This window comes from Venustampulla echinocandica (assembly GCF_003357145.1).
Source record: "Venustampulla echinocandica strain BP 5553 chromosome Unknown scaffold_13, whole genome shotgun sequence".
In the NCBI taxonomy this organism is placed as follows: domain Eukaryota; kingdom Fungi; phylum Ascomycota; class Leotiomycetes; order Helotiales; family Pleuroascaceae; genus Venustampulla; species Venustampulla echinocandica.
The window spans coordinates 219,928-233,937 of record NW_022474218.1 but is presented as its reverse complement, the minus strand read 5'-3'; the positions used below and the strand labels follow the sequence as shown (position 1 = coordinate 233,937).

The 14,010-nt window shown below is 52.6% G+C and overlaps 3 protein-coding genes across 3 annotated transcripts; 2 read left to right on the top strand and 1 right to left on the bottom strand.

The window, feature by feature from the left end:
- Positions 1-159: 159 nt before the first annotated feature.
- Positions 160-1,203, top strand: BP5553_10056 (uncharacterized protein; the record flags this gene model as incomplete). Its single annotated transcript, XM_032018679.1, has 1 exon — positions 160-1,203. One exon carries the CDS (start codon positions 160-162, stop codon positions 1,201-1,203), a length of 1,044 nt encoding a protein of 347 aa, XP_031865087.1.
- A 151-nt stretch (positions 1,204-1,354) lies between these two features.
- BP5553_10055 (alcohol dehydrogenase) lies at positions 1,355-2,639 on the bottom strand (the record flags this gene model as incomplete). The annotated part of the gene is made up of 4 exons (XM_032018678.1): positions 1,355-1,415; positions 1,482-1,555; positions 1,612-2,357; positions 2,465-2,639. The coding sequence occupies 4 exons, from the start codon at positions 2,637-2,639 to the stop codon at positions 1,355-1,357; spliced, it is 1,056 nt and encodes a 351-aa protein (XP_031865086.1).
- A 7,125-nt stretch (positions 2,640-9,764) lies between these two features.
- Positions 9,765-12,797, top strand: BP5553_10054 (Uncharacterized protein; the record flags this gene model as incomplete). The annotated part of the gene is made up of 3 exons (XM_032018677.1): positions 9,765-10,026; positions 10,225-12,506; positions 12,564-12,797. 3 exons carry the CDS (start codon positions 9,765-9,767, stop codon positions 12,795-12,797), a joined length of 2,778 nt encoding a protein of 925 aa, XP_031865085.1.
- Positions 12,798-14,010: the final 1,213 nt, after the last annotated feature.

Below are 14,010 nucleotides of genomic sequence, written 5' to 3'. Positions count from 1 at the left end.
TTCTGATATTGATATTCTCGTTCCTCACCTAGTCTCCTAAACATAGGTACATTTGTTGTGCCTTTCACATCGTGCGCGTGATACATTATATCACGAACTATCAAAAAAGGATCAATCTCAAATCTCAGGGAATATCTTCACCAATAACTCCACCCCACTATGTCGAAGTCCCCATATCAAACCATGTCATCCAGCGAACCAGCCCCTCTGTCAACGGACCTTATGCTCCCCATCCCAATCCACGAGCGCTTCCTCGTCATCAACCCACAAACCAGCTCCCCCTTCTTCTCAGGGCTCATCCCGCCTGAAATCCGGGATGCAATCTTCGATTACGCGCTCACGGAGTATACCAGAACCGACGCAGAATCAATCTACCCCGTAGACACAGCCTACACTCGTCCAGGCTACACCGGCAAACGCAGCATATCCATCTCATTTCTCCTCACGTGCCGACGCATCTACAAAGAGACCTACCACCTCCCAGCCACGCACAAGGAGCATGTATTCTGGCATGGACGCTCCCCGACCGTCTTAGTCGGCGATGAAAACGAGAGGTACTATTTCCGCCGCTTCACGGAGTGGCAGATGAAATCTATCAAGGAGATTCATCTTTTTACGCAGCTTTTCTGGCTGGAGAATAGCTTTCCCAGACTGTGTGCCCAGGAATGTTTACAGGGCATGGAGAGGATGACTATTACGATTAGGAGGGGCGATTGGTGGTGGAATGAGAGTAATACCCCACTGGGGATCATTCCGCAAAGACGTCATAGTGATAATGCGCAGATGATGAAGGATTGGAAGGATGAGAAAGAAGGAAAGCAGATCCCTTGGGATTCTAAAGCATGGGGAAGTGCATTTGCGAGACTTGGGAGTTTGAAGGAGCTGGTGATGGAGTTGGAGACTAGTGATGATAAGAAGGATGAGTTGATGGCTATTGTGGAGAAGGCTAAGACTTGGAGGTTTCCTTATAAGAATGGTACTGTGTTGAGCGCTGAGGGGTTGAGGGAGGAGGTAAGCACGTGGCAAGGCCCGATGTGTAATTGGAGCGGGCATTGCCCTTATTGTGGTCTGAGGGGAAAGTGTAAGGTTGTTAGCCCACCGAATAAGGGCTGTGAAGAGCGCACGAGGTTGAAAGCTGAGAATAAGGGCCCAATATGTTACGTGGTGAGGTTAAGATGGAGGGTTGTTAAGGGGGGCCAATGATCGAAATTGGAGAATGGCTTGGTTGGCAATATGTCAAAAGAAGTGAGGAATTCTTGGGGCGAGGGAGGAATATAAAAAATATGAAAATGAAATGAAATTCATTAATTCCTTGATATTTAATCGCTAAGTCTTGATATGTTGTTCATGCCATTTACTCGATCTTGATAGTCAACTTTCCAAAGTGCTTTCTATCCCACATATATTGGTACGCCCTATAATTGTATATGTTAGTGTCTACTCAGAAATTGAGAACTGCGAAGCATGTTTGTTAAACTTACGATTTAGCATCTTCAAGTGAGAAGACCTTCGGGTCAACAACAGGCTTAATCTTATTTGCTTCAATTGCACGGTTCTGCCATATATGTGATTAGCACAAGATTCCACCCAATAAGGGAAATCGAGACCTACCATCTCCTCAAACTGCACCCGGTTGCCAACCAAAACACCCCGGACAGTACACATGCGAACCAGCGCATCTAGGAAACCGGGTTGTTTCTCGCCCTGCACTCCCCCCAAGAACCCAATAATTGTGATGGTTCCATCGATCTTAATTGCGTTCAAACTCTGTTCCATAGTTGTCGGTCCGCCAACTTCAACAATATGATCCACGCCCTCGCCCTTTGGTGTCAACTCCTTTGCCTTGGCGCCCCAGTCTGGGGTCTCGTTGTAGTTGATGACATGGTCAACACCCAGCTTTTTCAGTAGCTCTCCCTTCTCAGCGGATGATGTGGTGGAGATCACCGTTGCCCCTGCCGCTATCGCAAATTGTGCGGCAAAAATGCTAACGCCGCCTGTTCCCTGAGTAAGGACAGTCTGGCCGGGCTGGAGTTTATTGAGGCCGTAGAGGGCGTTCCATGCTGTGAGAGCCGCGCAAGAAAGTGTTGATGCTTCCTGCCAGTTCAAACTTGCCGGCATATCAACCAGCCCGTTTTCGTTGAATGTTCCATATTGTCTTAGCGTACCGTCGATCACACCTCCTAGACCGGTAGCAGAGGTCTGCGGATTCAGAGAGCCGCCTAGATGGCCTTGGTTGAAGAGCGTGACAACTTTGGCCCCGGGCTTAAAGAGTGTGACTTTGTTGCCGACTGCAACCACTTCTCCGGCTCCATCGGAACCAGGGACGATTCCTGGCTTTTGTGCGAAGGGGTATTGCCCTGAGTATTGTTAGCCTTGAGGAATTGTTAATGGGGGTTTGGATTGTCTCAATTGAGTGTTCAAAGCTTCCGGAATGGAGCCCAAGATGTTGAGAGTGCTTCCTTACCCTTTGGGATAATCAGATCGCGGTAGTTCAATGAAGCCGCGTGGAACTTAACCAGGACCTCGTAATCGGAGACAGCTGGAAGAGGAGTGTCCTTGCTAAACTTCAAACTATCGAAGCCATCTGTACCCAGAACAGTCCAGGACTTAGTGGTTGTTGGGATAGATGTGGTAACCATTTTGATTGTACAAAAACACGGATAATTAGACGGTAATCGAAAATAGTGTGACGATTATAAGAAAGAGCTTGCTTCTTTACTTATACTACCTCGAACGATAATTTATAGCTCACTAGAAGCTTCTAATTAGTTAAATGCTGAGGGCAGGGTTACGTCATGAATATGGGTTGCCAAGTGAGGAATGCGCTTGCGGATTTATCTTTATAAGCTTTCATAGCTTTCGGACTTAAGACATTTTAGCTGTTGTGAATGGTACGAAGTTGAGCTGATGCAATATTATTGCTGAATTCGTCTGTATTTGTACCTAGGTACTTCTTGGAGTGGAGATTGACAAATCAGAGCGGAGCGACTCATGCTCGCGCACGTGCTTTGGCGTTGTTTCCCGCTGCCTCATGACTCAGGCCACAGGCTCGGACGAATGGGCTTCGTGGCCTCAGGCCGGAAACGGTTCGCATGAATCGAATATTCGTCATCTCCGATCTGAAAGGCCCCAGGCAGCAAATACACCCACCACCAGGCTCCGACCGAGTACGTACTTTGTGTTCATCTCATCTAATAATTGGTATCGCAATAACCAAACCTGGTCCGATTATGGTCATAATATCAACAAACTTTGCTCCGACCGCAGCCATACGAGAGGCGTATCACCAACGCGCTCCCGTAGCCTGCAATCTCCTCCGCAAAGCGAAGATCTCTGTTTCTATGTCGCCACTTGGTGGCAATCGTTCAAAACGGGCGGTTCGTGTTGGAAGTCGATGCCAGCATGACCATCGGTTCGTGCACCGCTCTGCTTGGCGGCCGTCCATCACTCTCTTCATTATTCCACTTTACTTCAGGATGCTCAGAATCAAGAATGTCATGCCTCATGCCTCATGACCCTGGAATCCGATTCGCCAGGGGTGCCCTTTCTCAATCCCGTTACGAGTAGCATATCATATCTCGTTGATGCGCTCTTGGTAATAATTGCGGACGCGAGGCGCGCCGCGCTCAGACGGCAGTTGGATCTGATTCTGTTGTCGTTCCCAAGCCATAGTGTGAGTTGCGGTTTCTAGTCCTCTTCTAGAAGCCGATATTGGCGTCGTGGCGTTCGCGGTGGATCACTTCGTACAAGTGGTGCCGGTGCCAGTGGTGGCTGTTTTGTCTCGAACTTGACCCGTTCCCCCTGGATTATTCTTGAATCTCCAATGTTTACCGAACCCCCGTGGGCGTTGATTTGCTGGATCTCGCCCCTTTCGATCCTCGTCAGCGCCAGCAACCCAAGCTCGAGGCCCGGAGTGAACAATGGCGCAGTTTGCCGCAACGGAACATCAACTGGCGCTCGGCACTTGAAGTGGGACAGCTCGGAAGATTTCCTGTTTCGATCGCTCCGCTATAATCTGGAAGGGTATCGACTACTCTGTACGTAGTGGTATCTGGGGCTGGGCTGGGCTGGGCTGGGCTTGGATCGAATTATTGCAATTCGAATTTAATAAGTTAGTCAGAAGTTGGCTGGTAGTTGGCAGTTGGCGTTTGAGATGTTTGAGTTTGAGTTGGGTCCACCTCACCTCGAGGACATGGGCTTGAACTTGAAGGCGGACGGAACAACGCAGCCCAGTATCGTGAGACGTTACGACGACGCTGATGATGAAGGGAGCAGCGCAATGGGATGGGAAGTAACTCTTATGCTTTTGATACGTTGATGACAAGGTTTATGAGGCCGGAAGCATAACTTCTATACAACTTATGCATCATGAAAGCGGCAAGACGCAGGAGTTAGGAGCAATCACGTGGGGTTGGAGCGCATGCAATTCCAAGTTCGACATCTTTGCAAGTTTCCCGGGTCGCTCTATTTCCGTCCTCCATCCTCGGTTGCTGTGTGTGTCACAACTGTCACCACTGCGCCGGTGCAGCGCTTCGGGGTCCCTCCCCATTGTGTGCTCAGCTCATTCAGCTCTTCTGCTGTGGTGGAACCGTGGAACCCACGGGCGGAGAGACTGTGGGGAGCACGCATGTGTTGGAGTTGCACAGCTGGTGCTGATGGGAGCACCACAGCATAAGCAGTACAAACCAGCTCGTGTTTCCCCGCCGAAGCCCAAGCCCTAGCCCTAGCATTCATGAACCATAGCCCCGAGAGCCAGCAGGAGTTCTAATGAGTAAGGAGTCCAAGGAGTCCAAGAAGTCCAAGAAGCCCAGGATTCGACGGAGAGCGGAGGAGGCTTGCCAGCAGCCAGGCACATGCTGCCCTTGAGCTTGACCTTTGCGGTTATCCCCGATCCCCCACTGCCGTTACGCCGCCGCCGCAATCGCCCCAGTTATGTTATGCTGGACAACACCACTACACGTGAAGTCCTCCCGAGAATCCTGCCGATGTGATAGCGAGGCACCAGAGCAAGATATGACATGATATTGATCTGACATGTCAGTCACAGGTCATATTTTCAAGAAATGAAGGTCTATGGTTTATTCTTGTCTCTGGGGAGCATAAGTCCGCCCGTGAGCCGTCCCATCTCATCGACCGGGGTTGCAGAGCAATCTATCTATCAATTCATTCCATCACGCCGTTGCCGCTGCCGCTGCCCCGAAACTCCTTTTCCTGAGCCTGACCGACTCTGACGGGCCTCCGATTCGAGTTTTCCCACCAGCGCAGTGCCCTTGACAAGAATTTGAATTTGAGTTTCCCGCAATAGTATATGATCACCTGAATAACGCTCGTCGTCTAACTGTCGTGGCAAACATTCGGCGTGCGGGAGGTCGGGAGCGTTTCTCCATGATCGACCCCGGCCCCAACATGGAGTAAAGGGGTTCCGCTTCCGTCATATACAATGATGGTTCCTGGGGAAAGGGTTGCCCAAGAGGCTGTCGACCAGCTGATTCGGCGATCTCTCGAGTGTCTCCAGGTCGATATGCACCTTTAAATTCCAGGAACGCCTGGTATCAGATTGATCTCTCTCTAGAGTCACATTATCGGGCATCATAAGCATCGCATGGAGGCGGCATCCGGATCCACGATATCACAGTCCATATTGGTGGTCCTTTTCGGTTTACGAGAGGTGCATGAGGGGGGCCGAAATGCCTAGTCGCGACCTCGCGAGGCGCGATCACTGCCGTCATATCGTCAACGCTCACCCTGAACCTGAAAGGCCTTGCCCTGCCACCTGACAGCGAACTTGGGGCGGGGGAGGGAAGGCCCCGCAAGTGGCACCTCCACCAGGGGGGCTTTACTCTGTGATGGCCTCTGATCCAACCAGTCGACGTATATCGTCCCGTTTTGGCGTTTCACGACGATCTCCTTGACAGCATGGCGACGATCCCAAACCCCTCGATCAGATCGTTGCGGTTCCTGGCGAGACGGCATCCGACCTCCACACTCGCTCCGGCACCTGCATGTCCCATCTGTGATTTTTCATTTATACCATCTTATAAGGACGGTGCTATTGCAGCGGAGCGATGCGGAGGAGGGGCTCTTGAAAGACTGGAGAAGGACAATCCGGGGTAGCAGATCGTATCCATTTTTTTTTAAGTCTTGGATCCCCTTTGCGTTCGCCTCCCGCGGATTCCAGAATACCAATCATGCACGACACGCCACGGCTCTCGAATTAATATACAGTACAATCTATTACTCGGTCGGGGAAGCGTACATTCGTATGTATCATATCATGCCCCACGAGCACAAGCAGGATCACCTCACTCACAGCGGCGCACCTATTTTCAAGACAGATAGCCCCCAGACACCTGTATCGTATCATCGTATTGGGCGCCAATCGAGCCGCACTCGGGCATACTCATTGGAGGACTGGCATCGCCGTCGCCCATCGCCATCGCTGGGGGGAAGATCGGACCGTTTACATCTTGACAACTGTGGCGCGGGGAGCACCCTCCCTCCCCTCCCCCCCCCCTTGCTCGAAGCCCATGTACATGTATGTGGATTGTTACTTGAGATAGGAGAGCGCCTCGCGAACATGCACGACACACATGTGTTCCTGCTGGTGGCCGGCGGCGGGCAGAAGCTGAGCAGCAGGTGGGCAGGCTAGCTTGGCTGGCTACTGTTGTATCACGATCCGTCATCCGCCATCCGCCATCCTTCGGACGCGAGGAAGGTGAGGAGGGGTGCCGCGTAGAGAGAGGCAGAAGGGTCCATAGAAAGTTCTTAGTGACGCTATCATATTGAAACGATGGCGGGGCCAGGGCTTTTCTTTCACGCAACGGGTGTGGCGGGGGGTACGTAGGGGAGGTACAGTATGCCAGCAACACAGCACTTCGGAGTTAGATACGTACCGACTTACTACCTTACAAATGGCTTACTCTTACTGTGCTTGTTTGATATTGTTTAAGTTGACGACATATGGAGTGGACGGTCAGCGGGGCCGAGGACGACGAGTTCCACCTGGGCTTGCGAGGCTTGGGGGGTGGCTTGGGAAGAGAAGGCTTGGACATTGCTTGGACTTGGACTTGGACTTGGACTTGGGCTTGGGGGGCAAGCCGTTGGAGTTGCAGTTGGAGGACGCGGGGAGAGGCTCTTTTGTGCATGACGATGGTGTTATTATGGTAAGGAGGAGGAGGGCTGACAGCGGTAGAGCGAGTCCCTCGTACTACGTACATACAGACTGCACCGTACAGGCGATTCCTCCTCGCAGTGGGCGTCGCTGTACAGTGCTTAGTGTACGGAGATACCCCGTAGGGGGCAGTTGTGAACGTTACTCTAGGCGCTGTAGCGGGGGGCTTTTGGGCCCTGTGAGCTTGTGAGAAGCGCTACGCTGTAGGGGACTGCAAGTAGGGTAGGTGAGGAACGGTACTTGCCACTGACCACCGTGCACACTACGTAGGTACTGCGACTTACTATCCTCGGTCCGGCAACTGACGCCCGAACTGGAGGCCAGCGATTCAGCGAACAAGCCACGAACAGCTTTTTCGACGTTTAAGCGACATGATCCCTTCACCAGTTCGCGCAGCATGATGAGCGGCCGAGGAGACGAGCAGAACTGCCCCTTGCGGCCTAGCGCAGGTGATCGCTGCATCGGTGCGTCGGTGTATCGGTGTATCGGCAGGACTGGGCCAGGAAGGAGCGAGTGAGGATGTGTACTTGCGTGCAGTGCAGTGGTGTAGCGGTGCAGTGGTGCAGTGCAAGTGGTAGTGGTAGTGGCAGTGGCAGTGGGCATTTGCTGTTGTTGTGCTTTGTTTGCATTGCTCTTGCATTTCCCTTCCCTTCCTTCCCTTTCCTCTGCTCTGCTCTGCTCTCCGGAGTACACTCTGCTTACTGCGCAGTACGAGGTGGCAAGTTGGCAATAGTTAGTGAGGTGGTACCTTATAGTACCTTGCCTTACCTGACCCTACGTACCTACTTTTTCATACGCGGAGTGTGCGGGACTGGGCTGGGCTTCACAGTACAGCGTCCCTCGTCTGTACTCTACTCGAGAATAAGGTACCTTACCTACCTACTGTACTGTACTTCGTGCAGTGCTGTACATTACCTCGTCTGTCCCTGTCCATCTCCCTCGGCCCAGACAAGGGCACAAGGGACACAAAGGTACAGACAGGTGCTTATTGTCGTTGCACCAGCTGCACGGCCCATGTCCTGGCGCGTCGAGTCGACCGAAGCGGAAAAAGTGTGGCCGAAGAAAGATATTACAGTGGTAGTGGGGTGTTGTTATTATTATTATTATTGCTATTATTACTACAGCTGGCAATGGGCGGGCAAGTGGCAAGCAAGTGCCAGATGCCATTCTCTCCTCGGAGCGCAACCCGCCGCAGCCTCGAACTCTCCCTCGCGTGTATGGATGTCTCTGGTCGCTGGTCTCTGACTCTCTGGTCAGTCCTGTCCTGTTCCTCGGACGGTCCCACATCCTGGCCCTGGAGGCCCTGGAGGCCCTGGAGCTGTCCACTGTCACTGTCCACTGTCCACCCACCACAGACAGTTCAGGTCGGTGCTTGCGTATAGCGCTTCCTCCACTAACTACTGTACAGGACGGTACACGCTAACACCAACTCTAGCCCTCCCTCCACGGAGCTTCGCCATTTTAAGTTACAGTTCCAGGCTCCTGACACTAATACACTAATCCCCTAACACGCTACGCTAATACTCACTGCACTGAGAGCTTGATCAAAAATTTACCTATTACCTATTTCCCTTGGCACAGCATCCTAAAATTCCTAAACCGCTCTGCTCCGTTAACCCTGCTACCGGTGACCCTTCCCTCTCTCCACAGTCCGCAACCCACAATCACAAGTCAGATCATATGCTTTTGCTCCCTACAAGCCATAAACTCGCAACCCTTTCACCAGCCCCCAGAAAGTGCTAAGCAGAGACAAGTCCACCACCAGGCACCAAAGCAACACAACAAGAAAAGATATCGCTACTCCTCCTGCCTCTTCGCCCCTCCCCCCCCGAGCCGGAGGATTGATTGCCCTTTGCTCCTCAGTCCTGGCTCGCCTTCAATGCAATCCTAGATTGGGCCACCCCTTCAACCCCGCCATTCTAATTGATTGCATTGCCCTGTCACTTTTCCTGTCTCTGTCTGCGTCTCCTTGTCTCCTGGTCGTCTCCTAGGAACCTTACCTATAACCTAGTTACCGGCCTTGCACACCCTGGCTCGTCTCCGTCTTGGATCCCGAGGCCCTTCCCTCTGTGCTGTATCTTGTTTCTCGCCTTCTTGATCCTCCTCCTCCGCCATCCGCTGCCTGTCACACCTTATTACTGCTCTGCCAGAAGGGAGAAACCCTGCTGATGGTCAACAAGCACCAAAGCTACCAGGGCCTCTACCCCGGACCCAACGGACGTTCAGCAGATCTTTTATAGATAGCAGCGAACACGCTCCGGCCTGCACCTCTTTTTTCGAACCTTCAAGGACGACTCTTCTCCACATTCTTTGAACCCTCCACCCCACCCCACTACCACAGCAACAGCAACAGTACAGCACCAGCCCCCGACGCTCCTGCTTGTACGCCTCTTCCTCGCAGAAGCCGACGAAGCAGAAGAAGTAGCTAGAAGCTGAAGCAAAGAAGAACAAAATTTAAGCTTTTGCTGTGCAAGACTACGACTACTGCTGCCACCACCACTCCACGAGGCAAGGCAAGGCAAGACAAGACTGGCAACACAAGCCAAAAAAGCCAACCCAGAAAGCCAAAAATCACACCAGAACACATCCCACCATGCTTTCCAATCCTCTCCACCGTTTTTCGGCATACAATGCTCTGCCGTCGAGCGGCATGCTCTCCAACGGCCATGTCCCATCCAACCACATGCACTCGGGACTCGATACGCTGGCCCACGGCTCCCAATACGCTCTCCAGCAGCTCCAGCAGCACGTCGATGTCCACCAGAACAACGCTCAGGTCCACCGAGCACATAACGCCAAACACCGTCAGCATCCTTATGGTCCCGGGCCAACCAATGGAAGGGCGAATGGCACAGGTGCTTCAGGCCCAATCAGGCGCCGGATCAGCAGAGCGTGTGACCAGTGCAATCAACTCCGGACCAAATGCGACGGCCAGGCTCCGTGCGCTCACTGTGTTGGCAAGTTTACAGCCAGGCAAAAAAAGACAAAAGATCCCTTGGATTTTTTTGCCTTCCTCTCGCTGATCCTCAAAAGCTAACGTGCTCCCCCTATAGAATTCGGCCTGGGCTGCGAATACATTCGAGAGCGGAAGAAGCGGGGCAAGGCCTCTCGCAAAGATCTCGCTCAGCAGGCTGCTGCCGCGGCGGCGAATGGCCAGAAGTCTCCCACTAATGGCCATCGGTCGTCCGAAGAGCGGTCTCCTACAGAACCAAGAAACAACGAGAGCGGCGGCTCTGCCACCACCACCACATCCAACGATACCGGCGACTTCAAGCGGCCACAGGCCCAGCGATCGTTGAGTTTGAACACCACCGGCCTCGACAACGCTTCGGCGCGAGAGGCGCTCAAGGGAAGGCTGCGAGCCGGCAGCCTCGAGAGCCTCGCTGAGCATCAGCCTCACATGGTTAGTCGCGCAGAAGCGGATCAAATCGAAAGCCCCGCGTCCCTGAATATGAACGGCTATTCAAGCATGCACGGGTATCGATCCGCCCTAAATCCCCACATGATGAATGGCAATGCCCATCCCAACTACAATGCCGGACAAGGCTCATTACCCGGTTACACAGATCTCCCTTACGCCATCCAAACCCAAAGCCCGACTCATTATCCGGGGAATACTCCGGGCCCCTTTCGTTTAGGCGATAGCCCTTTGCCCGGGTTCCCCATGGGGTCGGATGCTGCCTCTCCTGGGGGATGGATGTCGCTGCCCTCGCCGTCGACGCAATATCAGCAGCACGTGACGCAGAACTTCAACACCACGCTCCGTTACCCCGTATTGGAACCCCTCATCCCGCATCTGGGGAATATCATCCCTTTATCCTTGGCTTGCGACCTCCTAGACCTGTACTTTGCGAGCTCGTCGTCGGCGCTGATGCACCCCACATCCCCCTATGTGCTCGGGTACGTCTTCCGAAAGCACTCTATTCTTCACCCGACCAAGCCGAGACAATGTACACCGGCTTTGCTGGCGAGCATGCTCTGGGTGGTGGCCCAGACGAGTGACGCTGCTTTCCTGACCGCACCTCCCTCCTCGCGGGGCCGCATCTGCCAGCGGCTGCTTGAGCTTACCGTCGGTCTGCTGAAGCCCCTGATCCACGCCCCGTCTACAGGCGATGCCTCGCCCAACTTCTCCAACACCGTCGTTAATGGCGTTGCCCTCGGCGGTCTTGGTGTTGCTATGCCCGGGTCTGTGGAGGCCGATGCCTTGAACGGAGAGACCAGCGCCTTTGGCGCCGCCGGTACCCTGGACGACGTAGTGACATATATCCATCTTGCCACTGTTGTGTCGGCCAGCGAGTACAAGGGCGCGAGCCTCCGGTGGTGGAACGCCGCCTGGTCACTGGCACGAGAGCTCAAGCTGGGGAGAGAACTCCCCAGCAGCCCCGAGCCCCAGCAAGGAGCTGAGGGCGTCGAGGACGTCGATGCCGACGGGGAAGCCGATCCCAACGTTCCCAATTCCGCCGGCATGGTCACGGAGGAGGAACGGGAAGAGCGACGGAGGATATGGTGGCTGGTTTACACGGTAGATAGGCACCTCGCACTCTGTTATAACAGACCACTCTTCCTGTTAGACATTGAGTGCGACGGCCTTCTCCAGCCAATGGACGACACGTTGTGGCAGGCTGGAGAATTCTACACTGGTGATTCAAGCATTCATATTACTTCCCCGAATGGTACGCAACGGATTAGAAGGAGAGGACCTAACTTTGAGTGTACCGGTCATAGCATATTCGGATATTTCCTACCCCTCATGACTATCCTCGGAGAGATCGTAGATCTCTACCACGCCAAAAACCACCCTCGATTCGGCGTCGGCTTCCGGTCATCCCAGGAATGGGATGATTACGCCAGCGAAATCGCCCGACAGCTCGATGCTTACGGTCAAAGTCTCAAGGATTTTGAAGCCCGCCATCTCTGCCCCCCGGCGGCGGAGGAGCAGCCCGAGAATAACATGGAAGGTATCTCAACAGGGAACAACCCCGACCACGCTGACGCTGCCACGCCTTCTGTTCACTCAGTTCACACAGCTTCATCCGCGCATATCTCAGAAGCAGACATCCAAACTCGCATTGTGGTCGCCTACGGCACGCACGTGATGCACGTATTGCACATCCTCCTCGCAGGGAAATGGGACCCCATCTCCCTACTTGACGACAACGACCTCTGGATCTCCTCGCAGAGCTTCATCAACGCCACGGGCCACGCCGTGAGCGCTGCCGAAGCCATCAACAACATCCTCGAGTACGATCCCGGTCTGGAATTCATGCCATTCTTCTTCGGCGTGTATTTGCTGCAGGGAAGCTTTCTACTGCTGCTAATAGCCGACAAGCTACAAGTACGTTATCCCTCTCCCACCCACAGCCCTCCGCATTTTTCTAACACCCACTCTCAGGTAGAAGCATCCCCCAGCGTCGTCAAAGCCTGCGAGACCATCGTGCGCGCTCACGAAGCATGCGTCGTAACCCTGAACACGGAATACCAGCGCAACTTCCGCAAAGTAATGCGCTCAGCACTAGCTCAAGTCCGCGGCCGCGTGCCAGAAGACTTCGGCGAGCAGCAATTACGGCGGCGGGAAGTCCTCGCTCTGTACCGATGGACCGGCGATGGAACCGGCTTAGCTCTTTGAAAGAACTGTAATCATCAAAAGCAACGAACACCTCTCTCTTCTTCGGATCGCGGGTTTTTGGTTTTATCTCAAATTTCTTTTGGGTTTTTGGCGTAGGTGGGGATTTATCTGTGGTCAAACATACATCTGTTTATACACAGCCTCCGGGGAATACCAAAATGGGAGTGCGGAACTGGGGATATCTGGGCTTTAGACCTGGCGAGTTGTTTTTTTGCTTTTTTGATTTTTTTGTTACTATGGTTCGGCGCTCTTTTGTTTTGGTGGATATGAATAACAAATGAACGGAAGACCTTTATTTGGTTGGGAAAGGCATATATTTGATTTGGGGGTCCAGGGGTATGAGGTGTTAATATTTGTTTTTCTCTTGCGTTATTACTTCAGGTTCTCTCCCTTCCTCTCTTGAACTTTTTTTTTTTGTTTGCTTTTGTATATAGTTCGTTTCAGTTTTTTCTCTCTCTTTACTTAAGTACTTGGATATCCCGGGGTTTTTTTTATGGGGAATATTTGGAATATTTGGGATAGGGGGAAAAAGGGAGATAACGAAAAGATACCTAGGCTTTTTACATATGAAATGCGGAATGGGATATATGGAATATGAAGGGGTGGGGAAGGAGGGCTTTATTTATATTGTTTATTGTCTTGAATATATATGTAGTGGGATGACATGAAATGAATATGGAAAAGAACTTTTTAAAAAGTTTGGTTTATACCCTGTGCTTTGAATGTGCTCGCTGCTTGCTGGGTTTGGAATGTGAAGTGTTGACCTGCGCCCCAAGCCCCTTTTCCCCACTAGCTACCCCCGACCGCCACCATCTGGTAACATGCCTACTTACCTACATACATCTTATCCCTTACCCCAAGGCTATCCAACCCTTCTTCCCCCCCTTCCTGCTTCTAAACCCCGAATAAAACAGCTAAGCAAGAGGAGTAGGTAGGTACGGAGGATAAGTACTGGTTGGTTGATAAGTAGTGAGTAAGTAAATACGTAAATCTTCGTTCCCGGGGGGGTTTTGGAGGGCTAGGGTGGTAACGGGGTGTGTATAGATATAGATAGGGGGGATTATACGCTTGTGTGGCTGTGGATGGCTGGGTTAGGTGGGAGATGGGACGGGATTTGGGGAGGTGTGAGGAATGAGGAATCTTGTATCGGAGTAGGTATGGGGGTTTGGGGGTTTGGATTGTTGAGAGAGTTAGGTTGGGGAGGTTGATGTTA